The sequence below is a fragment of the Myodes glareolus genome, chromosome 4 (assembly GCF_982192425.1).
Source record: "Myodes glareolus chromosome 4, mMyoGla1.1, whole genome shotgun sequence".
NCBI classification, from domain to species: Eukaryota; Metazoa; Chordata; class Mammalia; order Rodentia; family Cricetidae; genus Myodes; species Myodes glareolus.
In genome coordinates, this window is record NC_142029.1 from 73,853,303 (window position 1) to 73,877,366 (window position 24,064).

At 52.4% G+C, this 24,064-nt stretch overlaps 1 protein-coding gene across 2 annotated transcripts; it reads left to right on the top strand.

The window, feature by feature from the left end:
- Nucleotides 1-6,032: 6,032 nt before the first annotated feature.
- Scn4b (sodium voltage-gated channel beta subunit 4) lies at nt 6,033-22,482 on the top strand. 2 transcript variants are annotated; one of them, XM_048417419.3, is made up of 5 exons: nt 6,033-6,566; nt 14,539-14,711; nt 15,861-16,089; nt 17,612-17,741; nt 18,740-22,482. In XM_048417419.3, exons 1-5 carry the CDS (start codon nt 6,506-6,508, stop codon nt 18,831-18,833), a joined length of 687 nt encoding a protein of 228 aa, XP_048273376.1. In that variant the 5' UTR covers nt 6,033-6,505; the 3' UTR covers nt 18,834-22,482. The 2 variants fall into 2 exon arrangements, with proteins under 2 accessions (XP_048273376.1, XP_048273377.1); XM_048417420.3 differs by lacking the exons at nt 6,033-6,566; nt 14,539-14,711 and adding an exon at nt 15,099-15,218.
- Nucleotides 22,483-24,064: the final 1,582 nt, after the last annotated feature.

Genomic DNA, 24,064 nt, shown 5'->3' on the forward strand with positions numbered 1-24,064 from the left:
CATGGGCACAAAGGCAGAGGGAAGAGGGTACACTTAGCCAGGAAGGGAAGTGTACATCCCAGCTGTTGGCAAACACAGTGGGGCAGGCTGTGGTCAGGCGGGGTCAGACTGCTCTCCTTCCGCCCAAGGCAAAACACGAGGCCTGGCTGGCAGAGGCGGCTATTGATCCAGTGGAGGTCAGCTGTGCAGGCGACGAATTTCCCAAGGTAATAAGATCTCCACTCCGGAAGATATTCAAGCACAGCTTGGAGGTGTTGTCAAGAACGCTCAAGTATCGGGTAGTACCTTTAGGGCTGCTGACAACGGTCCTCCCAGTCCTTATTTTAGGACTCTCATGAGAGAAGCAGGATTAACCCTTGCTTGCTGGGAGATAAATAAGACTGATGTTGCTCCCTTCGTCATTCTATTTAGTCATGAACTTCCCTGGGCCTCCTTTGTACCCCACTTTCTTACACTGACTTATTTTTTGTTCATTTGCACGTGTGTGTGCATGTGGAGGTCAGAGGATTATTTTCAGGAGTCGATTCTCTCCGTCCACCATGTGGGTCCTGGGGACTGAACTCAGACTGTCAGGCTTGGCCACAGGTACCCATGGAGCCCTCTCACCCGCCCTACTCCTTGCTCACATCTTCTTCACATAAAGTGGCGGGGGGGGGGGAGGGGGTTAGGGGGTGGGAGTGTTGGCAAATCCCGTGTAGATTGAGAAAACAGGCTGGAAGATGGGGAGAAATGTGAGACCCGGCGCCCTGTGGAGTGTCTTTCCAAAGACAGAGCCAAGTTTAACTTGCTTCCTTTGGCCTGCCCGCCAGGGCTGTGGATTCCCCTGTCTTTACAGATAAGACCACACATCAAAGATGAAAGTCCTCTCCCCTCCCCTGGGGTCCTTTCTTTACTTCTTACCTCTCCGGCTCTGCCAGTCTGCCACCTCCCTACTGCTGTCCTTCTCCACTGCAGCTGGCCCTGTTGGTAGGACAAGGGATAGCTTTCATGTCCTACCTGACTGGGCTTGAATGACAGTGGGCTAGACCTTAGGGGCAACCACTATTTATAAGTAGCTGTCGTGTCTGGCACCAGGTGAGGCGCTCTGTGTCAGTCTAGCTAAGCATAAAGGCGCATCCCAAATGCTCATTCCTTTCGTATATCTGCAGGTGGGGACACAAAGTTCTGCTGCAGCGGGCATATGTACAAACGAGGCGATACAGCTAGGAAAGTGCAGAGCTGACTTAAAGACCAGGGCCACGCGAAGCCAAGGCCATCACTACATCCCTGAGGACAGTGGGTGACTTTCCGTAGTCCAAAGGCTTAGGGGCAGGTGGAAGGAGGGTGAGTGGAGCCGACTCCAAGATGAACCTAGGTGATGTAGGGGTCTAACGGAGCAGAAGCAAAGCTCTCCTAGAGCCTTCTGATGTCCCATTGGGTCTGGCGCTCTGACTCCCTGGCTCTGTGTGTACAGTGGTGGCCTCTGCTGGCCACCTTCTCCCCCTGGCGGCTAGCTCCTCCAGTCACTACTGCAAGCCTGTGAGCCTCCTTACCCTCCCAGCCTGAACTCTCTCAGTCCTATGGCTTCTCCTCTGCCGGTCACACTCTAACTGCCTGAAGCTGCCTTCCACCCAGGAACGGGTTCCGCCCCTCCCATGTGTCCTTTCCGATTCTCTCCTCCCCGTTCCCTCCTCTCCACACCGTCCTCTCTTCCTCCCTGGCATACTTCCTCTCCTAGCTGCCCCCACTTACATGTCAGGATTGGAATATTTAGGGAGTCCAGCCTGGCACGCTACACAGTTTGGTATTTTGGCATTTGGTGCCCATTTGAGGGGCAGGAGAGGGTTCTGTTTCAGGAGCACGTGTAGCCACTTAGCTAATAGGATAGTTTCCCAACAAAAGCAGCTGTAATGGATAACAAACCTTCCCCAAACCTCTGGATCGCATGCCTCTTGAGCCCCAATCCTCCACGGATAAGAGAGAAGGGAGCAGAATTCAACATAGCTCTGGGGTGTTGGTTAGGGTGGCTAAGATTCTGCCCAGGGGCTTCAGTTCCCACCCCAGTGCAGATCCCAAGAAAGAGATGCCCAGGACTCACCCATCTCTGAACTGCTTCTAGAAGTGGGCACACACCCCTCTCCAGCTTGGGACTGTCCGGCCAGGAGAGACAAGCTCATGAGGTTCGCCTCCCTCCTCCCTTTGCCCTCCTCCTTCCAATGAGCTCATCCGTCTGGGGCTCCCCATCCCCCTTTGCCTGAGAGGGTGTTTGGACAGAACCTGGCAGAAAGTGAGGAAAGAAGGGATGGAGGGAGTGTCTGCTTACCTGCCTATGCCCTGAGCCTCTAGGAAGTGGAGGCAGAGAGAAGAAAGAGAGAACTCTCCTCAAGAGGGGAGACTGAGAGTTTAGCTTTCTACCAACTCACTGATGCCCGGGGAGCCCTGAACTGAGGTGGCTGAGCAGCATCTTTTGCTGGACCGATCAGCCACGTGCCTGCAGGCTGGTTTGGTGCATGCTGTCTTGTTAACTCTCTCAGCACCTGCCAAACTTCTGTGCGTGCTGAGGGAGTGGCTGAATGAGGCAGCCACTGAGCCAAGGGAGTGGGTGACTGGGGAGGGGCTGAACGTATACTCAGATACTCTAGAAAGAAGCCCCAGAACATTGGTCCAGACAGCATCAGCCAAAGCCCCCACCCATCCAAGAGGCAGAAGAACTTGCGGGCTTTTAACTTTAATGCAGAGTCTGATGCTTGTAGTTGGGCTGAGATGGGGGCCCTGTTTACAAGTTGAGAGGAACTGAGGATAAGCACGATGTAGAGGCAGCTCTTGGTAGGGATCCAGCGCCTGAAGGGAGCCAGAAGGTGAGGGTGTAGGGCGAGCTTCTGCAGAACCCTCAGTCAGTGGTACTGCGCTCACAATGCCTGCAGTTACCTGCAGTGTCCTGAGAAGAGTGTGCAAAGGCCTCTGGGGGAGGAGGCAGGAGAGGCAGTAGGCAGTGGAAAAGGGCAATGGGGAGCCCAAGGGAGAGGAAGTGACCTGCCAGACTTCTGCAGTTTAGGAAGACTGCCTCTTGAAACAGTTCTGGAGACCTCATCCTGTGCCTGATTTCCTTTCCTCTCACACAGAGTCCTGGCCCATTTGCTGGGAACCGATGGGAAGGAAGTCTGCTATCCACTGGTCAGAGTCACCTGTAGAAGGTGATCCTGTTGAACAAGTAAGCATCTTCTGGTGTCAGAACCACTCTGAGGTCTCCATTTCTATGGTCCTGCCCCCACTTCAGTGAGTTCTCTAGATGCCCCCCTGTTCCAGAAATAGCCCCCTCCTCCCTAACTCTATTCTAGCCCCTCAAGAGGCTTAGGAAAATGGGTTTTCTGCTGAGTCAGTTGTCTGATCTGATAGGATTTGGGGGTGCTAAGCTACCTGAATTCCCAAGAAAGGATCTCCTTCCACTTAAGCCTGGGCTATCTCTGCCAGCTGTTTGTCTCTGGCCCAACCCATCTCAACGCCCCTGCAAACGTCAAGGGATTTCTGAGCCAAGCCACCCAGACCAGGGTGTGTCACCCATTCCCAAGAATCAGGATGGCTAGGGGCACCAATGGGGCTGTGGCATCAGACCCCCAGCTTCCTGAAAGGAGCTGTGCATTTCATTTGCTCTCCCATGACTGGAGGCTTCTGATAGAAAGGAGTGGCTATGGTTGGCCTCCTTAAGAGTTTTTCAAGGGTGGGGAGAAGGAATGGACCTTCCACCCCCTGTCCCTTGGCCTCCTCAGGAGGAACCTCTTAGCTCTGTTGCTGCACTGGCTTTCGGCAGTGTCTGGAGGGAGATGCTCTATGAATGTGAAACCCTCTCAGGCCACTACAGCTTAGTGTTTCTCAAATCCTTGTTCTGCTCCTCCAGGGGGCCCTGCTACTGTTCAGAGAACTGTCAGGTGTGTGAAGTGTAGAAACCAAATAGCAGAGAGGCACCAGTCCTGGACTGAAGATGATTTTGTAGGTGGCCTTGACTCATTCATACTCTTTCTCTGGCCCACATCTTTATACGTGGCAGTGGGCAATAAGGGCCCTCTCAGCTAAAGAACCCAGGGAACAGCAAGAGATGTGGGGGGAGGGCACTCAGGGGAACTAGTCACCTTCCTCTGCCACCAGGGTCTAAAGATATCTCTGGAGTCCCACTCCCCCCCCCCCGGCCTGCCACCATTTTCCAGGCAGGGGTCACTTTCTTTCCCTTTGGCTTTACCTCCTCTCATCTCAGCCTACCGCTCTGAGAAACATGACCCTGCTGTAAAAATAACATGGGCAGTGTGGAACCTGGCCTTGTCTGCAGAGTGGAAGGCCCTCCTGGGGTAAGCAAAGGTCAAGCCTCTCCTGGACGTGGCTTTGCCCTTGAGGCCCCAGGCTGCTGTGAACTTGTTGTGTTCTGCAAACTTGATGTGTTTGTTGTGTGTTCATCCTGTGTGCCTAGATCTCTGCTAAGCATGCTACCATGTGTCTGTCTCTCCAGGTCTTCACATCCAGTCCCTCTTCTAATGTTGGCAAGGCCTGTGGCAAGATACAAGAGCAAAAGGCACATGGGTCTAAATGTAGGTTATAAACCAGGATAATCAGTTAGGCATGGCGACTCACACCTTTAATCCCAGCACTCAGGAGGCAGAGGCAGGTAGTTCTCTGAGTTGGGAGCCCAGCCTAGTCTATGTTGCTGGTCTATAGGGCTACACAGAGAAATCCTGTCTCAAAATAAACAAATAAGTAAAAACAAAACATGTACAAAAAAAATCAAACCCCAAACAAGAAACAAAACAACAGAAACAACAACAAAAAATCAGGACAGTAAGTTTATTTCCTATCCTCTGCCTTTGACTGTTTTTCCTTGATGATGTAGAAGGTCCGGCCCAAAACGGGAATTTTCAGACCTTTCCCTAGTTGTCTTGCTCCGGTGACTGCTCCTTCATCAACGGGGACTCTAGTGCATACACAGGAACCATCTGCCTGCTCATCAAGCTTGCCTTAGGCCACCTCTCAGGTCTGTGGACACACTCCTCATTTCAGAGGGCAGACTGGAGAGGAGCCCAATTCAGATACCCTGAAGAGGAAATTCCAGACCCCTGGACACCCCCAAACTGTTCAGAACTGAGAGGAGGTGTGTTTTCTGTTATGGTCCCCTGGAGTCACGGACCAGCATGAGGTCCTCTAAAACTAGGAGCCTAGGGCTGTCCTCCCTGTTATCCTGGGTTGAGGATGATGCTGTTTTTCATGACCTCAGGAGGTAAATATGAGGTCGCCATCCGGCAGAGGAGCGGAGATGTCTCCATAAAGTTGTGAGCCTTGTTCCAAGTTCTCCAGCAGCAAATGCAGGAATCAGAGTTGATCAACTAACTACCTTGACAACGACAACGACGAGGCTAAAGAAGAAAACATCAGGGTTCTCCCCGCAGACATTTAACATTCTGCACACAACCTCAAGGGTCTCTTATGGCGCTGAAGCAAGCCTACCAGGACTCCAGTTTTGAAGATGGGTGGCGGGTGTGGTGCTATGCCTACAGAAGAGAAGGAGGATGTGTTTCCAAGGTTTAACTGATCTCCAGGTAGTGAAGAAGATTTATCCTGGAGGTTTGAGTAGTTGACTGGGGATCTTCAGGGGCATCCCTGGTGGTTACGATTACACTCCCCTCCTCCGCCTGCTCAGCACTGGGGGAAAGCACACTCTCTCCAAATGTCTGTTTCTAGCCCGCTAACATGCATAGAGTCTGCAGAAATGGGTGTGCAGGGGCATTTTCAGGTGAAACTCGGTTTCCCACAGCCTAAAAGCCACCCACAGAGCGAATGAGCGGCGTGGCGGGAGGCGACGCGTGCGGGTCCAGGTCTGCACCCTGTAGTCCCGCAGCTGGCAAGCCGGCACACGCCCACCGGCTGCGGCAGCGCCCACTGCGGACGTCCTCCCCGCGATCCCGGGAGAGGCAGCCGCTGCCCTTACTCGTGTTCTCTGAACGGAACAAAACAGCCTTCCAACAAACCTAAAAGCTCCACCTCTACTCCCCCGTGAACTCTTCTCCTAATTGGCAGCTCGGCGCATGGGATGATGCGGGCGGCTGCGGGCCGGCCCTGCAGTGCCAAACCGCAACATTCCTATCCGACTGGAGAGGGAGAGGGCTGCCCAGGCTGGACCCCACGATCTTGATCCGTCACCGTGAGAAACCGGCGGGGACGCCGCCCCTCCTGCGGCTGGAGCGCTTCCAGAGCAGAGGCGCATCGCAGTGCCGCTCGCCCCGGCGTCCTCCCTCCAGCTCCGGCTCCTCCTCCTCCCCTCCAGCCCCGGCGCCCGCAGCGGGCTCCAAGAGGCGGGCGGGTGCGCCTCCCCCTCTTCGTCCTCCCCCTCGTCTCGCTCTCTCGCGGCTAACTTTCCCGAGCCCCGACCCGCTGCGCGGAGCACCCCGGCCAGTTTGCCGGACCCAGAGCCGACCTCGGGCGGAGAGTGCGGGGGTGCCCAGTATCTCATCTCAAGCCCTCGGAGCGCTCCGAAGAGAACAGGACCATGTTCTGGGATGGGGACCGAGGCATAACCCTGGCGAGATGGCTGGGCACTGGGCTTTTGGGTAAGACAGCTCCAGCTTTGTCTTTTCTCTTGCCTCTTTCTTAACCCCACCCCACCCCGAAGGAGGGGACACTGGAGAAGAGGGGTGCCTTAGACAAGGTGGCACCAAATGAGTGGATGACCGTCTTCCTGCTGGGCGCTTGGCTTTGATACTACGTTCCCTGGGAACCCTGTGCACCCCCCTCCCCCACAGTCATCCTAGCAGAGTTTCCTGCTAGGTGCCTTTTGGAGCCGGGTCTTGGGGCTGCTGCAGGGAAATCCTTCTAAGTTCCGGAGTTCAGGCATGCTGGCGAAGGGGTCTACTGCCTGGAGTATGGGGGTTTCAGGGGGTTTGCCACTCTCGCCTGGAGCTGTTGGCTTGCTTTCCTGGCAGCAGGGATGCACCACTGGGGGACAAGGGTCTTGCATCTTCTGTCTTCTCCGGCGCCACTGTAACTCTGTGTTAAATGCTGGAAGGGCTTGGAAGGAACTAGAGGACCCTTCAAAAGCCACCTTTTCAGAAGGGCCTCGTCCCTCTTCCTGTAAAGAAATTCTATGAGGAAGACCTGTTTGGCCTGCTCCTGGGTCTTTGTTTTGGGGAAGCCTGTGCAGAGAGAGGAGTCAGGTCCAGAGGATGCAGAGGGTATAGACTATTATGGCTGTCTATTAATATTCACATGATGGTTTTGAGTGTCAAACTCCAAGAGATTAGGCAATGGTATTTATTAGTTCAGAATGTAAATCACAGCCTGGCTTCCAATGTGAGCCGGCTCCATCTCTGGGACCTGCGCCTCTTCTTGTTTATAAATGTCAGATTTGGGCTTGGACAGCTAGCCCCCACCCCCCTTGGGTCAGGTGCATGGTGGAGGTATTTGTGGTGAAAGCACATGGTGAAAGCCATGTGCAGACCTGTCTTAGGTGTTAGGGGTGGTGGTGGGGCAGCATTCTTTTGTTCCTGAGCTCCGGTTTACTCACCTCCCTAAGGCCAGATGTAAGACATTGGTGCTTTGTCCCATAGCCATTGGCACAGATGTGATATGGGTTTCACGGTGACTCCTTAAAGTTCAGGACTCCTCTTCGTGGGATGGGTATAGTGTCATTCCATGGGAGTTCTCACTTGGATCATCCTAGGACTCCCCTGTGGCCATGGCAGGGGTGAGAGGCCACTGTGGCACCAAAACTCCAGTCGTGAACCCAGCCACTGTATGTTATGGGTTTCCTTACCCCGTGGCTGGTTGGCCAATGAAGTGCCAGGCCTTGCACTACTAGAATATTCGTAGAACCAGACTTCTGTAGACAACCAAGAGGGCTCTAGGAACTGGGGCTGGGGTGTGGTGAGCAGAGAGCAGGGCAGAGTTTTGGTATGAGCAGGCAGGGACTTTGAAAACCACAGCATGGAGCTTTTCAAAAAGTGAGGGAGGTGTGGTCCAGAGAGGGATGGTAACATGCCCAAGGGTACACAACCAGTTGATGGTCAAGTGGGACAGAGTCCAGGCCATCTGGTAAGGGGGAAGGTCAGTGGGGCTTGTGTAGGACTTGGGAAGGAGTGAAGCCCTGGGTCCTGGCATGGAAGCTATGGGCTTGATCAGTGCTTAGACCTTTGTTGGCACAGCTGGGGAGACTGTTCAGGAGTCCTCCCCAATCTCTCCCATATTAACTCAGTATCATGGACTGAGCCCCCAGTGGTTTTTGATAACACAAGCTAGCCTTTTCTAACTCAAGTATTAGCTCTCAAGGCCTCATCGCTGCCACTGGGTTTCTATGGGTTCCAGTCTTTTCCTAAGTATGTAGCTGGTGGTGTGTTGTTCTGCCCACCCCTTCCTTGCTCCGTGATTTGCTTAATTGCCATGATCTGTGTTTAATTATCACTGTGAGGGCTCTGTGTTGCACAACCCTCTCTCCCCTGGTATGTATTTATTAAGGGCTTGTTTAATGAGTGCACAATTAAAGAGAGGGTGTTGAGTCCCATTCAGAGGGAGAAACCAGAAAGGCTAAACTGGGCGATCCTGGGGAAGAGGAGAAGAGGGGCAGGGGCGGTCTGCATCCGGAAAAAAATGATTAACCCTTGGAATCGACAGAAGGCGGGCTTTGGGGAGCAGGCAATGCTGGGTCCCTAAACCCTGTGGCTGGCTACCTCCAGGAGGAATCGCCTTTGCCCTGTGGCTGTTCGCTGGGGGGTGGGGTGTAGGCACATCCTCATAAGCCCTCGATGTGGTGGACTCACACCACTGCCCAGTGGCCTCTGAGGAAAAGAACAGACTACTGTTTGGGCGGACTTGTTTGTGAGATCATTTCCCTGATCCAGTGCTGTCTCAGGGGCATGCCTCTATCCTGGCAAAGCTCCTGGGGGTGGGCAGGAAGCAGGCAGGTAGGTTGCCTAGGGTGAGGGAGCAGAAATCTTTCCTCTGCCATAGGGCCCAGGAGCCTTGCAGGGCTCAGCCCTGTTTCCCCAGGCCCCAGAGGCCTCTTTCCCAGGAGGGGTCCTTGTCTCGCTGCCCTCCACCGACCCACTTTCTTCCTTTAAGCTCTAACTCTGAGCCATTCTCCTTCCCTGGGGCCAGAGAGTCTCCGCGGAGCTTCCGCTCGCCGCCGTGCCCCGCAAGTCCTTGGAGCTAAACTTAGAGCAGGCACTATCCTGCCCTCCTTTTGCCCCCTACCCTACCTGGGTGTGACTGATCTCTGGGTATGGGCAAAGCTTATGTTTCCGGCCTGGCATTGACCTTACAGTGGGTGGCAATAGCCGTCAGGTTCCTGCTGGTGTGAATATTCAATAGGATAGCCATGTGTATGTACATGTGTGTGCAGGTATGTGTGTGTGTGTGTGTGTCATCGATCAGGTGACACAGGTTCTGTCATTTGACCTGGAGCTTCTGTATGAATAGCAAGGCTGTCTGGCCAGTGAGACCAAGACATGCTTCCGTCTCTGTCCTCTTGGCTCTGGGATTACAAACCCATACCACCATACCCATTTTTTTTTTCTTTGACAAGATTTCAGGTAATTGAACTCATGTTTGCTAGTAAGCACTTTTCTTACTAAGTCATGCCCACAGCCCTAAATACTTGTCAAAAACTTTGGTACAACTTGTGAATTCTGAGTCTGTCTGCCTCCCTGGATGAAGTCCCATTGGGGTGGCAGGAGCTAGGGTCCTCTGAAGATGGCTCCTGAGAGGGGCTAAATGACTTAGGAAAAGCCAGGCTGTGAGAATCCACAGGACTCTGACAGAGGAGACTTCATTGGTCCCACAGTACCAGAAGGGCCAGAAAGAGGCCCAACTGGCAGACATAACCACACACCTGTGCTGGTATTCCAAAGAGGGAACTTTTGGGCAAAGCAAGAAAGTCCTTTACTTAGGGAAATAGCCACATGGAAATTATCCAAGATGTGGTAGAGGGTAAAGAAATAAATCAATGTATGAGTAGCCTGGAGACAGTCTTGGTTGATGGTAGTGGTCTTAAAAAACAAACAAACAAACAAAAACTAGTGACGTCCTGGTTATATCCAGTGCTGGTATGGAGACAGCCCTGTCCCCCTCGCCCCTTTTAAACAATGTCTTCTACCTGGGATGCTCTCTTCCTGAAATCCTTGTGTTTTACAGTCTCATATTTTGGCTTCCCACCAAGCTTGGGAGGTAGACAGGTTTATAGCCCTCCCTGCACTGCTCTGGGGTTGCGCCTGCAGGATGCAGGATGTGTGGCATCTCTGACTTTGTCAAGGTCAGCAGGCAGACTGGGCCTGCTTGAGGACTGCTGACCAGTCCATTCTAGCTTTGGCCAACCTGCTTAAGGAGCCCTCCAGGGGCCTGTTAGTGAATCCTGACCCATGCTCCTCCCCCAAGCTCAGTATCACGGGAGTTCGTGCACCGACTTCCTAGACACAGCTGGCAGGACTTCCTCGCCCCTGGCTGGGTGGGCAGTGTATTGCAGAAGTAGCCAGGTTTCCACGCCAGCAGGGATGCCTCTGTGGAAGCCATCTCTACCGGTTTCTTTTATCCGCTCTAGCCTGGTGAGGATGTGACAGTGCTTCACTCAGAGTCCTGAGTGTATTGGATACAGTTAAGTCATCCGCGTCAGGCAGAAATGCGTACTATGCGGTGAGCCAGAACTTAAATAGTGTTCTTCCTTCTGAACTTTTCATTTGTTCTGTTCTGCTTCTGTTTATTTACAGCATTTTCTTAAACCAGGCATGGGGGCACTTGCTTGTAATCACAGCATCTCAGGAGGCAGAGGTGGATGAGAAGTTCAAGGTCATTCTTGGTTGCAGAACAAGTTCTAGTCTGGCCTATTTAAGACGCTTTCTCTACAGCAAACAAATGATCATGTCCCTTTGATGTGTTCCTATGCTCTGCAATTTTTCATTTGAACTGGAGTTAGAAGGAGGAATTTGGTCCTTGAGATGAGTCTCTTGTCATCATCAGGACCTGATTCCTGGGCTCAGGTGTTAGCTCGGAACCAGAATCTAGGAATTTCCAGCGAGCTTGCTTCCTCCCTGCTTGCCTCCCTTCGTTTTTCACAATTCCTTCCCACCCTCCATTCCTTTTATCTTTCTGAGACAGAGTCTTCAGCTTCAGCAGAAGCTGGTCACAGAACCGCAGTGACCCTCCTGCCTCTGCTGAGCGCTGGGAGTGAGTCCGGGTGTGAGCCATCACCTCCAGTTTAGGAAGCTTCTTTTTTCTTTATAAATGTAAGGACATGTTTATGTTTTCATGTGTGACTGCGGGCATTCAGTAGTGCATACACGGAGGTCAGAGGACACTCTTGATCCTCGCCTTCCACCTCATTTGAGACAGGATCTCTCTGTTGTTTTCTGACCACATACACCAGGCTAGCAGGCTCACAACCTTCCGGAACTCCTCCTGTTCCTGTCACCAATCTCCCTGTGCTAACACTGGAATTACTGATGCTTTATACTACACACCGGCTTGTACCTGGGTTCTGGGGATTTGAACTCAGGTCCTCATGCTTATGTGGCAATCACTGTTACTCACTGAGCCATCTCCCCAGCTGAGAAGCTGCCTTTCTTCAGCGCTTCCTTGTCTTCTGCTCTACATCCTGGTTCTGGGTTTAGGGGACTCTGGGAGGCCCTGAAAGCAGAGCTCCAGGCTCCCATCCTCTTGTGCTGGTTCTAGGCTAGACAGTGGACAAATATGGCTGCTCCTGTTCCTAGACCTCGGGAGAGAGTTGGGGTAGAGGACAGCAGAGATAAAACAAGAACCAGCCCCCCTCGGGAGCACTGAGCCCCATCAGAATGGCTCTTTCAGATGGGAGAAAGCAGATCTGTTTCTGAGCTGCCTACTTACTTTCTGGTTATGTGGCTTTTTATAGGTTTATTTCTTTGAGGCGTTTATTGGGAATAAGAGGTATAACAACTTCCCAGGACAAGAATGAAATGTGCACCCATCCTGTCACACAGTAGGTTCCAAGCACCAAAGAGGACCTTCAGTGTGTGGTTGCTGGGAAAATTACTTTACCTCTCTGAGCCTCAGTTTTATCATTTGTAAAATGAGAACAAGTGTACCTGCCATTTAGATCCTATTAGAAGTGGGGGTGACTGTGTGGGAGCCCTCTAGCACAGTCATTTTCATTTTGTGGTCTGCACCCACACTGTTCCCTGGGAGCTACAGAGAGAGGCCAGCTCCGAAGACTCAGATAGTCAGTAGCTCCAGGGGCCGACCCACAGCTGCCTATGCCTGTCCCCAGTTGATACTAATGCCTCTCAGCATGGAAAGCCATTGCAATAGTTCTCGATGCATTATATATGTGTGTGCACGCACACAGACAGAAAGACAGACAGATAGACAGACAGACAGACAGACACACACACACACACACACACACACACACACACACACACACAGAGTTACTGATCGAAGTCATCTAGCAAGAGTTGGAGCCGCAGTGGGCAAATGTACCTATTTTAGGATGTGTGGAGGGGTTTTCCTGGCTTTTGGGAGCATGAGATGCTGGAACCATTCTCCTCCTTGACCTTAATGGAATCGCCGACTTCTCTAGGCTTAGCTTCCTCTCTGGTGTGATCTATAATCCTAGACATGACAGGGTAGTGGAAGGCTGAAAGGCGCCAGGCACACCGTAAATGCTTCATGAATATCTGCTCTGTTGTCATCACTGGCCATGGCAGGAGTCAGGATTGGGTTACTGGGGCCATAGGGTGCAATTTCTGACTCGGTGTGTGTGTGTGTGTGTGTGTGTGTGTGTGTGTGTGTGTGTGTGTGTGTGTGTGTGTTGGGGGGCACAGCCAGAAGCAAAGGGGAAACAAGGAAGGTGAAGGGACCCTTGAGAGCTGGAGCAGGGCCACCAGCACTCCTCTGAGCTTCACTGTTATTTAATAGCGTGGTCATTATTGTGGACAAAGCAAGAGGAAACTGACTTAGGATGTAGCATGAGGGAATTAAGTTAGAAAACAGAGGGCTTTCCTGAGAATTAAGACAGGAATGAGGGCTCATTTCTCCTAGGGGCAAGGAAAGGTGAGGGTTCAGTTGCGATCTTCTACCCTGAACCGACCTTGAGGGAGTAGTGTTTCCTGGAGGAATGTGCCGGAAGAAGGATTAGATTCTTTAAGAGCCCTCCTAGGAGGGCAACTGTCTTCTGGGGCAGAAGGACGTCCTGCTGTGGGGGTGTGGGGGGCAGAGGTGTGTCCTGCGGTGGGGGTGTAGGGGCAGAGGGATGTCCTGCGGTGGGGTTGTGGGGGCAGCGGTGGGGGTGTGGGGGCAGAGGTGTGTCCTGCGGTGGGGGTGTGCGGGTCAGAGGGATGTCCTGCGGTGGGAGAGTGGGGGTGGGGCAGAGGGATGTCCTGTGGTGGGGGTGTGCGGGGGGTGGGGAAGTGGGGGCAGAGGGACGTCCTGCGGTGGGAGAGTGGGGGTGCCGCAGAGGGACGTCCTGCGGTGGGGGTGTGCGGGGGGGGGCAGAGGGATGTCCTGCGGTGGGAAGAGTGGGGGTGCCGCAGAGGAATTTCCTGCGATGGGGATGTGGGGGACAGAGGGTTGTAGTGCGGAGGATGTATGGGGAACAGAGAGATGTCCTGTGGAGCGTGTGTGTGCGCGCGCGTGCGTGCGTGCGTGTGTCTGTGTTGGGGGGTGGCAGAGTGTGGAGGGTGTGTGCGAGTTAGGGGAATGTCCTGTGGAGGGTGTTGGGACACCGCGGGGTTGTCATTGTGGTTCTTAGGGTGAGGGTGCGGAGAGTGGCTGCCGGGTGATGGGGAGGACCCGCGCTTCACGGGATCAGGAGGGGTCTGTGCCCCTGCTGCATGCCCTCAATAGGTTCGAATGACCTCTGCAGAGTTGCGCTCTGCCTGCTCCATCCTGCGTCCTGGCGCTAGCAGTCTGTGTCCACCCGCGGCCACATTTCCGTCATAGCAGGCCGGTCGTCGCCCTTCTCTCTTCGGGATCCCCTTGCGTGGTCGGAGGCGCTGGACTCACTAGCCAAGCAATCTCCATCGCTAAAGTGTCTCTCTGCTCGTAGTTCCAGTGAGGGGACTGCGGCGGTCACGCCTTTCCACCTGACGACGTTCTGACCCTCACCCGCAACTCCCAAACGCCACCAGGGGTGCGCTCCGATCTAGAGAAGGTTTCCCGTCGTCCCACCCCCCACCCCCCACCCCCCCACCTTGTAGGTGATGGGAGTTCCAGAGCTGTCCTTACTAGCCTCCGTGCCCATGCGAAGGGGTGGAGTCACAGGTTCCAGTACAAGGGGAAAAAAAAAATCCACCAGATCCTCCTTTTCTTGGGTTGGGGTGACCCCTCGTGGTCATTCTGAGTACCACAAGGCCACCAAGAAAGATTCAGAATTCAGTGCTAATCAAGCCAAGAGGATATTGAAATGAATGGCCCAGGCCGGGTAGATATTCTATAGAGAACCACCTTCCCTTCTGAGGATGCCAAAGACCTCTTTACCTGGCAAAGCCATTCTACCCTGCCTGAGAGTGCCCTTAAAGAACTTCCCGTGAGGTTGTGTTAAGGGAGGCCGTGTCCCTTGTACAGGTCTCTTCCTGCTCCCTGTGTCCTGGTCATTGGAGGTGTCTGTGGGAAAGGCCACCACCATCTACGCTATCAATGGCTCAGCGATCCTGCTGCCTTGCACCTTCTCCAGCTGTTTTGGCTTCGAGAATCTCTACTTCAGGTGGTCCTACAATGGCACCGATACCTACAAGATCGTAAGTGGCGTACTCATGTCCTCCCCTGCCTGTTTGTCACGGGCGGATGCCTTCAAGCCCAGGCTCCAGTCCCTTCTGCGATAAACTCCGCCATGACGATCCCAAGAACCCACAATTTGTTACTCTTTCTCTCAGAGTCCAGGCAGGAGGACTGTTCCCATGGTGATGCAAGAATTTGGGGTTTGTTGGTAATTTTGGCTAGACTTTGTTGTCCTGTCCTGAGGAAAACCTGCCACTTGTATATTTGCAGAGGAAATAAAAGTTTAGCAATCAGGAGAAAGAAACAGTGGGCTGAGGGCAGTGTTTGGAAGGGCAGGAAAGGGAGCCAGAGAGGGTGAGCCAATCACAGATGTGGATGGAGTTCTTTGCAGCCTGGCAGGGGTTGTTCTCCCAGAGTAAATGGGGAAGCCCCAAGAGTGCAGCCTTAGAGGGTGCTGATGGAGAGAACTGTGGCATCAATCCAGGTCCTGATTGAAAGAGAAGATTCAGTGAGGTAGAGGGTACAGTGTAAGTGAAGGCTGGGTGGGATGTGCAGAGAGAAGTGAGTGTGTGTGTGTGCATGTGTGTGCGTGTGTGTGTGTGAGTGCGTGTGTGCATGTGTGTGCGTGTGTGTGTGTGAGTGCATGTGTATGAGTGTGTGTGTGTGCATGCATGTGTGTGCGTGTATGAGAGTATGTGTGAGTGCATGTGTGTGAGTGTGTATGTGAGTGTGCATGCATGTGTGTGCGCGTGTGTGAGAGTATGTGTGAGTGCATGTGTATGAGTGTGTATGTGAATGTGCATGCATGTGTGTGCGTGTGTGAGAGTATGTTTGAGTGCATGTGTGTGAGTGTGCATGCATGTGTGTGAGAGTGTGTGTGAGTGTATGTCTGTGAGTGTGTGTGTGCTTGCACGCGTGTGCACACGCTACTTGCAGAGGCACTGTGGGGGAAAAAGACTTTTATGAAAACAGCAGCCGGTGTGCTGTTTTCCAGGAAGTCCTTGAGGACACGGGTTTAGTTTGAAACAGGCAGAATTCAGGTCAGGCAGAGCTATAGCCACTGGCAGAGAGAACGGAGGAAAATGAAGGGTCTTTCTGGGCATGGACAGGGTTGGCGCTCAAGGGAGGCTGCTGTGACTTTTGACAACTCAGATCTTTTCCCGTCCCAGCTCATAGACGGCATTGTGAAGAACGAGAAGTCTGACCCCAAGGTGAGGACGAAGGATGATGACCGCATCACCCTGGAGGGCTCCACTAAGGAGAAGATGAACAACATCTCCATCCTGCTGAGTGACCTGGAGTTCAGCGACACCGGCAAATACACCTGCTTCGTGAGGAACCCCAAAGAGAAGGACCTGAACAACTCGGCCACCATCTTCCTCCAAGTGGTTGACAAGTGTATGTAATGGGGCGCAGGTGGGGGTGGCAGGGTAGGAAGGACCTGGGGTGCCCATCTCAGGGTAGCATTGAAATGGCAAAGTAGACCATGCTGGTGATTTCTTTCTCTTTACACTTGCAAGAGTGAGTTACATATGGAAGCTAAAAAAAAGTCGGCTATGGGAATAGCACTGAGTATCTTTGAACCTTGATTTCTAGTCCATAGAATGGACACATGGCTGCTTTCTGCCAGAGTGACTGTGAAGGCCAGGGGAGCTAGCTGCGAGTGTTTGGTGGCATTAGACTCTCTGCATGTAGGTGGTCTTTGCTCCTTTGTGCACAGCATTAGCGAGTACTGGATGGCTGTCAGGTGTTGTCGTAAAAGATGTTGTGACTGGTACACAGAATCATTCTTTGTGGAGTGTGTCGTTCAGAGTAAGACAAGCAGATAGATAGCCCCAAGCAGACAGCAGTGGTACAGATGCTTCCCAAAGAGATAGAATGAGTTGTAGTCCTTCCCCTACGGAATTGGATACAGGTAGGTCAATTAAGCAGTGAAGGTATTGAAGACAAGAGCCAGGTAGTCACATGCCTCTACTCCATGGAGGTGGTCAGAGAAGCAAAAGGGGATAAATAGGTGAGAAGTTAGGTAGGGCACCTTGCAGCCGAGGATGCCAGAAGATAATGCCTTCTGCATGACCCCATCCCAAAGCCCAATCAAGAAACCCTGGAGATGGGACAGCAGGAATTGAACTTGGATTCTTCCAAGGGCAGAGCCCAAGGTCATCGAGGCAATCTTTCCTGAGTCTGGGTTACATCTGCAAATAGTGTCACTTCTTCTATAGGTTTAGATTCCTGTTGCTCTGCTCTGTGCTTGGCCTTTGCAGGAGGAGAAGGGAAGGGGCCCGGCACTGATAGAGTGTTTGTGGGTGCCAGGCTCTGAGTTAGAGTTCTTGTTTTAGCTCTGTGGCTCTTGTCTCTGTATAGAGTTTTTCAGCCATTCTTTTACATGGTGGAGGTGATTCAGAGTGTTGCGGGTCCAGTGTGAGCAGGATGAGAGCTTTGCTCCCCGGACTCCTACCGAAGGGAATAATGCAATTAAACCAAGAGTGGGTGCTGTGTAGATAAGATAAAATCACAGGGGAAGCCGCAGGGGTTCACAGGGTGGCTAGGGAGGCTCTGCTGGGAAAGGTGACAGAGCGGGGATGTCTAAAGACAGCGGAGAGGAAGCAGAGATAGCTGAGAAATAAGTTTGTGACTTATAACTGGGATCTGTGAGTCTCATTCTGACTTAACCCCTAACTTGTGTGTGTGTGTGTGTGTGTGTGTGTGTGTGTGTGTGTGTGTGTGTGTGAAGAGCTCCTGGGAAGGGTGCAGGGAAGCGGCCCTCTGGTGTGTATGCTTAGCCAGAAAGGTACCGTGCTCAGGCCTCTCCTGTCCTGGTTCACCTGAGAGGGCTATGGCCTGGAGGTGGGGCTGCCAGTTTTGGATTGTGTGTGGTGGCTTTACACGATTCACCCCCGCCTACTCTTCCCTCTTCCAGTGGAAGAAGTGGACAATACGGTGACACTCATCATCCTGGCTGTGGTGGGCGGGGTCATTGGTCTTCTGGTCTGCATTCTGCTGCTGAAGAAGCTCATCACCTTCATCCTCAAGAAGACCCGAGAAAAGAAGTGAGTTCACTCCCCATCACTCCAGGGCTCCATCAACTGGTGGCCCTCGCCCTCCACCTCCACCTCCATCCACCCCTGCCGGTGGCGGTATCTCCACTCCTGATGCCACTGTCCCTACAGCCCTTGCCCCAACTCTCTCTCAGCCTCTCTCCGCCTGCTCTTCCCTCTCCAGCCCTCTCCCCGCATCCCTCCAGTCTTTCTCTTCCCATTTGTACCACCTGCCCCAAAGCTCACCATAAGATTTAGGAAGTCTACTTATTTTCCGAGTTATACTTCTCATTTTGGCTCTCTTTTATCAGAGAGAATGTGAATTCATGTATAGAAACCCTAGAATGGAAAGACTTTTTTAGGGAGATGAAAAATTCGGAGAATTCAAATGGGAGGAGGCAGAAACAAGGTCTGACACATGAACACAGTAGCTCATGCCTGCAACCCAGTAGTTGAGAGTCAGGCTTAGAAGAAGCCTTTTGAGTTCAAGGCCAGTCTAGTCTATGCTGTGAGGCCCTGTTTCAAAAGCCAAAGCTAAACTAAACTAAACTCCGCTAAAATCTGAAATGGTGACACGGCCTCCCAGGAAGTCCTGGAGTAAGTTCAGTTATAAAAATAGACATCTAGGGTCAGGAATGTAGCTAAGTAGTGTTGTTCTTGTTCTTGCTATATGTGTGAGGTCTTGGGTTCAATATGTTTTTTTCTGGAGGAAAATGGGCAAGTATAGAGGTTGTGAGCCCAGGCCCAGAGTTTTCTGGAACAGTGTCAGGCTAGCTTTAAAGCAGCAAGTGAGGGATCTTGCAAACCAGAGCAAGGAGAAGGCATTAGAAAACTGTTCTAGGGAAGATGGTGATGAGGTGGGCTGCCCTGGGACAGAATAAAAAGAAAAGGCTAGGGGGAGGGCACAGGGCTGGGTGCAGGGAGCAGGGTGCAGGGTGCAGGGAGCCACCCACCCACCCCTAATCCCTCCTGCCTCTTACCAGTGTCTCCTCTCTCCCTCTCCTCTCCAGGAAGGAGTGTCTTGTGAGTTCCTCTGGGAATGACAACACAGAGAACGGGCTTCCTGGCTCCAAGGCAGAAGAGAAGCCACCCACAAAAGTGTGAGGCCCTGCTCGGGCCAAGCAGTGCAGGGAGCCTCACTTTCCGATGGTGACACGGATGCCTGGGTTCTGTCTGTAGACACCCACTGAGATGTGTGCTGCTTGGCCCAAACTGTAGTCTCTCTGAGCAGAAGGACCTGATCCTGTCCTGTCCAGCCTGCGCTACCATTCTCCCCCTAGCCAGGGCTTCCCAGGGCAAGGGCTGTTTAGGGGAGGAAGCCTATAGGAGATCGAAGAAAGGGAAAGGCAGGGCTGGAGCCCTGTGGAAGGGTTGGTCCCTGGCACCTGGGAAAATGGGGTCCCCTTTAGACTTCCCACCTCCGTGAACCCTCACTTTCCCCTCACTTTTCCTACTCATCTTTCACCAGGAAATCGGGGTGACCAGAAGGCTGCTCCCAAAGCTGGGGTTCAGAGATGAGCTCTTGAGATGCTGGGAATGTGCTAGAACTCTGGGGTGTAGTCTGCTGGAAGTGGGGCCAGTTCAGAGATGCTGGCTGGGCTTTGAAGGATATCAGGCTTCCAGAAATTCCTTCAGAGGAGACTTCTCTTCCCCCACCCCAGAACACCTGCACACACTGTTCTGGCTCCCTGTCCAGCCTTCTGCTCTGAATTTGTAGGATCCCCACCCCCAGGTCGGCCTGGATGCCCTGAACTTCAAGTGTCCCAGTCTACCCTAGCCTGTCTTTGCTCTCGATTGCAGCAGCTGAGGAGGCTTGTGGGGAGGTCCTCCATCCTCCCTGGAGCACTGGGATGCTATATGCATCTTTTCTCACTTTGCTTTTCGGGTTTCAGAGGTGGGAGAACAGCGTCTCCAACCTCCCAGCGTTTGGAATGTCTATCCCAGCCCTACAGGACTGACAACCCTTATCCTTGGCATGGCAGGACCATGCCACCCTGGCACTCCCAGAGCACAGTTTTCCCCACTTCTGCCCTTCTCTTGAAACAGCTGATGTTGCCACCTTACCCGAGGAATGGTTTGCTAGAACCTTCCATCCTTTCCCTTTGCTCCTCCTATGTCCCTCCAGCATGTCTGGCCTTTCCCTGCCCCCAAATCCATCCTTTTCCCAGCCCTGGGTCTGCCTTTGCCTCAGGGACCCTTGTTTCCAGAGAAGGCCCTTGGCTTTTCCAGCTGCTTTCTGCCCAGCTGGGTCAGCTCCTCTCCCAGCCTGAGGTTGAGGAGGAGCAGAGAGCGGGTTCTTATGCTTTCTCGCTCCTTCCTGCAGAGCCGGTTTGCACACCCCTCGAGTGTGGGGCTAGATTGTGCCTTAGCTCCCTGAGTCCTGGTTCTTACCCCATTTCCTTTGGCTCACACTCCCTGACTTAATTCCATAGTCTGGTGTGACAATGGTGGGGTTCCCCAGCTCCCCTCCCCAAGGTCGTAGGGGAGGCCTTGCAGCTGGAGCTGTGTTGACAATGGCCCTTTGGCTGGTGGTAGTCTTGAAGACACCTGTGAGGTGTCTCATCCTTGTCCTTATTGTGAACATGGGATGACATCGGATGTGGGACCTCCAGGTGAGTTTGATTGTGGGGGGTCACTATGGGATATGAGATGTGATAACGGGGTACCTCCAACTCCTTCATCAGGTTTATGATACTCTTGGGTCCCCAGAAGATGAAGACCATTCCTCTTCCTAGGGAGTCTAAGGCCTGTTGCAGGCTCTGCCCGGGCGTAGCTGAAGGCTTACCCCAAAGTAGAAGTGAGGGTCTAAGGAGCAATAGGGCCTGTAGGGGCCTGAGGCTATGGCTTGCGTCTCTTGTCCAAGCCCAGGAGCTCACAGGTCCTTACCTCCTCTCCTCCTGTCCTTCACATGGAACCCGTTGTGGGCTGGGGTAAAAGCTGCCCTTCTCCCGCTTTATATTTCATTTGAGACAGAGTCTCAGGTAGCCCAGGCTGGCCTCCAACTTCCTACATAGCCAAGGCTGGCCTTGAACTCCCGACCTTCTGCCTCCACCACCCCAGTGCTGGGATGACGGGCGTGACCCCACACCCTGCTCGGAGCAACCTGGCTCTGAGAGCAAACATGGCACCCGAGCCTCCAGCCAGCCATTCAGGAAACTTCCAGCTGCCTTCACATAAACTGCTTTCTTCCCCAACACAGGAAGGGGCCAAGTGCTGTGGGCAATTCTTGCTTTCTTGAGAGGAAGCTGAGGCGTGTTACCCTGCCCCTCTTCCCGTCACTGTCGGCTTACAGGCAACCCTTGCAGCTTCTCCCGTCTACCCAGAGGGTGAAGTCGTACCTACCTCACAGGACTGTTGTGAGGCTTGGCGATTGGTTTTGCTTTGTTCTTGCTTGGCTTGGAAAGGCATTGGGAAACAAGGCTTTTAACTGGAGAGAGTGTTCCACGGCTGTCCTGTCCTCATCCCTATAACCCACATATGCCTCACACTCTTCCTCTTCCCTTTGGAACCATAGGAACCATAACTCTGATTGATGCTTAAAGTATCTTGTCCATGGCACTTTTTTTTTTAAAATGAAGATGAATGAGACTATGGGGGTCATTTTCTTATTGTTGTCCCAATGCCTGTGATACTATTGGCGTTTAATGGATAGGGAGTAAGAGCACAAAACTTAGTCCTCTTGACAGAGAATGTCCGGTCCTAGTACTAGCTTCACGCCTGTGCAGACATTGCCACGGACTGCATTACAATGTATACTCACAAAGCCATTTCCCCCAGCCAGACCCTCTGGCAGGCAAGTTTTCAGTAGTGATCTCAGGGTTGCTAAGGGTGCTCCCTGCACCACTGGGCTACAGAACCTCTTATACGGTTGACTTTGGAAAACCTGGGCCCATGCAGTTGTGCTGACAGTGATGTCAGTGAGACCAAAGATGAAGCACAAGTCCCTCATCCTTGACCTCCGAATAGACATCTGCCTTGGAGGGCCCAGATCGCTCTATGGAGAAACTGAGGAGCAGAAGGCAACTGGAACCAGCCTGCAGGGCTGGAGGGCCCGAGAGCGGGATGGACAAGGGGGCAGAATGTCACACCTCTGACTGACCAGCTTTTGTGGAGTCTGGGAGACAAGAGCATCCTTTAAACGGTGGGACTCGAAGGTGCTCTGGTGTGAAGTGGGTGTGGCAGGGTGTGCCTGAAGAGGGTGCACTGTGCACGCAAAGAGCCATGTGAGATGGGGGGAGGGGCTCTGCCTTTGCAGTAGCCTGAGCTGGAGACTGAGGAAGGGTCAGAGACAGAAATGAACAGCCACACTCCTGGATTCCACTGGGTGACTCCATGGACAGAAAACGGTCATTGGAAGGCTGGGGCAGGGATGCCGAAAAGAAGGATTTGTGGGGAAATCCTCTAGCTTGCTGCACTTTGTTTTGTCCCGGATTGGAGTCCCTGCTCTCCTCCCTCCTACCGGATACGCAGTGCTTTTGACTATCTTATGCATGGTTTACTCATCTGGCTTGGATGGCTGTACCCATAGTCAGTTTTCCTATATACCTTTATAGATCAAACAGGATAGTGATGGGCTGTGGGAGCCTCAGGTCCACGGGGCCTCTGGGAGGCCCTGATGTGCACACACCCACCACTGACTTGTGTTTAAGCACAGACTGAATGCGATTAGGTTGTCTTGTCTCTACAACACATTTTGCACTGTAGGATTGAATTTAGCTTCGCTTTGGATGAAATAAAAATTATTTTTTAATAACTTGGGACTTGAGCTTTTTACTTTGGGTTGCTCGGGAGTTGAGCTCCAGCTTCATTTCCCACATTGACAAGTTTACCTTCTCTGACCTTTTGTCCACTTGTGTTGAAAATGTCACTGGCTCAGGTGAGATAGTACATGTCAAGTGCCTCAGGGTTTCTGACACATCCGAGACGTTTGTGTTGTTTTAATTTTGGTCCTTTGAAAAACAGGTCCTTTCACACAGGAATTGATACTAGACTGTGTGAGCTGATGCCCTTAGAAACAACTCTGGAGCTACGAGATAGCATCCATCTGAAGGAGATTTTTACCTGACTACAAAGCTAACCCGGGAGTGGAGATCCTGAAGAAGGGATGTGCTAACTTGTTGGTCCTGCAAGCATAAGGAGCCCACTTAGAGTCCTGGAACACTCATCAATAAAAGACACCAAGTGTGGCGGTGTGCTCTTACAATCACAGCCCCCAAGAGTTAGAGACAAGTAGACCCCTGGGGCTCACGGTTGAATCAGAGTAGTCTACTTGGTGAGCTCTAGGCCAGTGACAGACCCTGTATAAAAAAAAACGGACAAATGGCACCCGAGGAAGTACACAGGTTTGTCCTTTGACCTCCACATGTGTACTTGCATCCACAAACACATGTGCATCGGCACACACATGTACTTACATGTATGCATGTATGCACACAGGATTAACCATCATGAGAGTACCTGTCTGGTATGTGCAAGGCCCAGATTCAAGCCCCACCCCACCCAAAGAAGTTAACTGTCACAACTGTTACAGGTTAGATAGAAAGTGTCACCATAAATGTATATTGGGTGCAATGTTGGTGGGGGCAGGGAAAGAGGCTTTTGTGAAGGAACTGGATCATGAGGGCTCTGACCCCATCAATGGATTAATACCTTTATTAATCCATTCATGTTTTAATGGAATTAAACCATGGTTCATGGTTTAATGGAATTATTGGAAGGGGGTGAAAACCAGGAGGTGAGACCCAGAGAAGGCAGCCAGTGGGGATGTGTCCTTGAAGGCCATACCTCATCTTTGTTTTTTCCCTTCCTGGCCGCCATGAGGTATGCAGCTTTCCTATCATGCCCTTCTATGGTGATGTTTCTACCTTGCCATGGGCCTAAGAGGAGGGGAACCGGCCAGTCACGGCCTGAAGTCTCCAACACTCTGAGCCAAAGCAAATCCTTCTGCCCTTAAGCTGATTGGCTCAAATATTTTTGTTACCGAAGCAAGAACTGAGCAACACAGGCAACCACCAGTGAGATGTCCCGGACAAGCCAGCTCAGCTCTCTGTGCCTCAGTTTCCTTGCCTGCCAAGAGGGAGGAGTTATGTCTATTTTGTGAGGAACCTGTGAGATGTTGAATAGGGCAACATGTGTGAAACACTTCTAAAGCTGCAAAGAGTTGGCTATAGAAATCTAAGGAATTTTGGAGCCAGGGGACAACTCTACAGGTGTCCAGCAAGAGCCTAAAGCTAAGATCCCGTTGAGAACACACCAGCCGGAAGGGAGGCAGTGGCTGAACTTACACCTCTTGCTCTTGTTTGGAAGGGGATGTCAGTTGCATGAGGCAGAGCTGG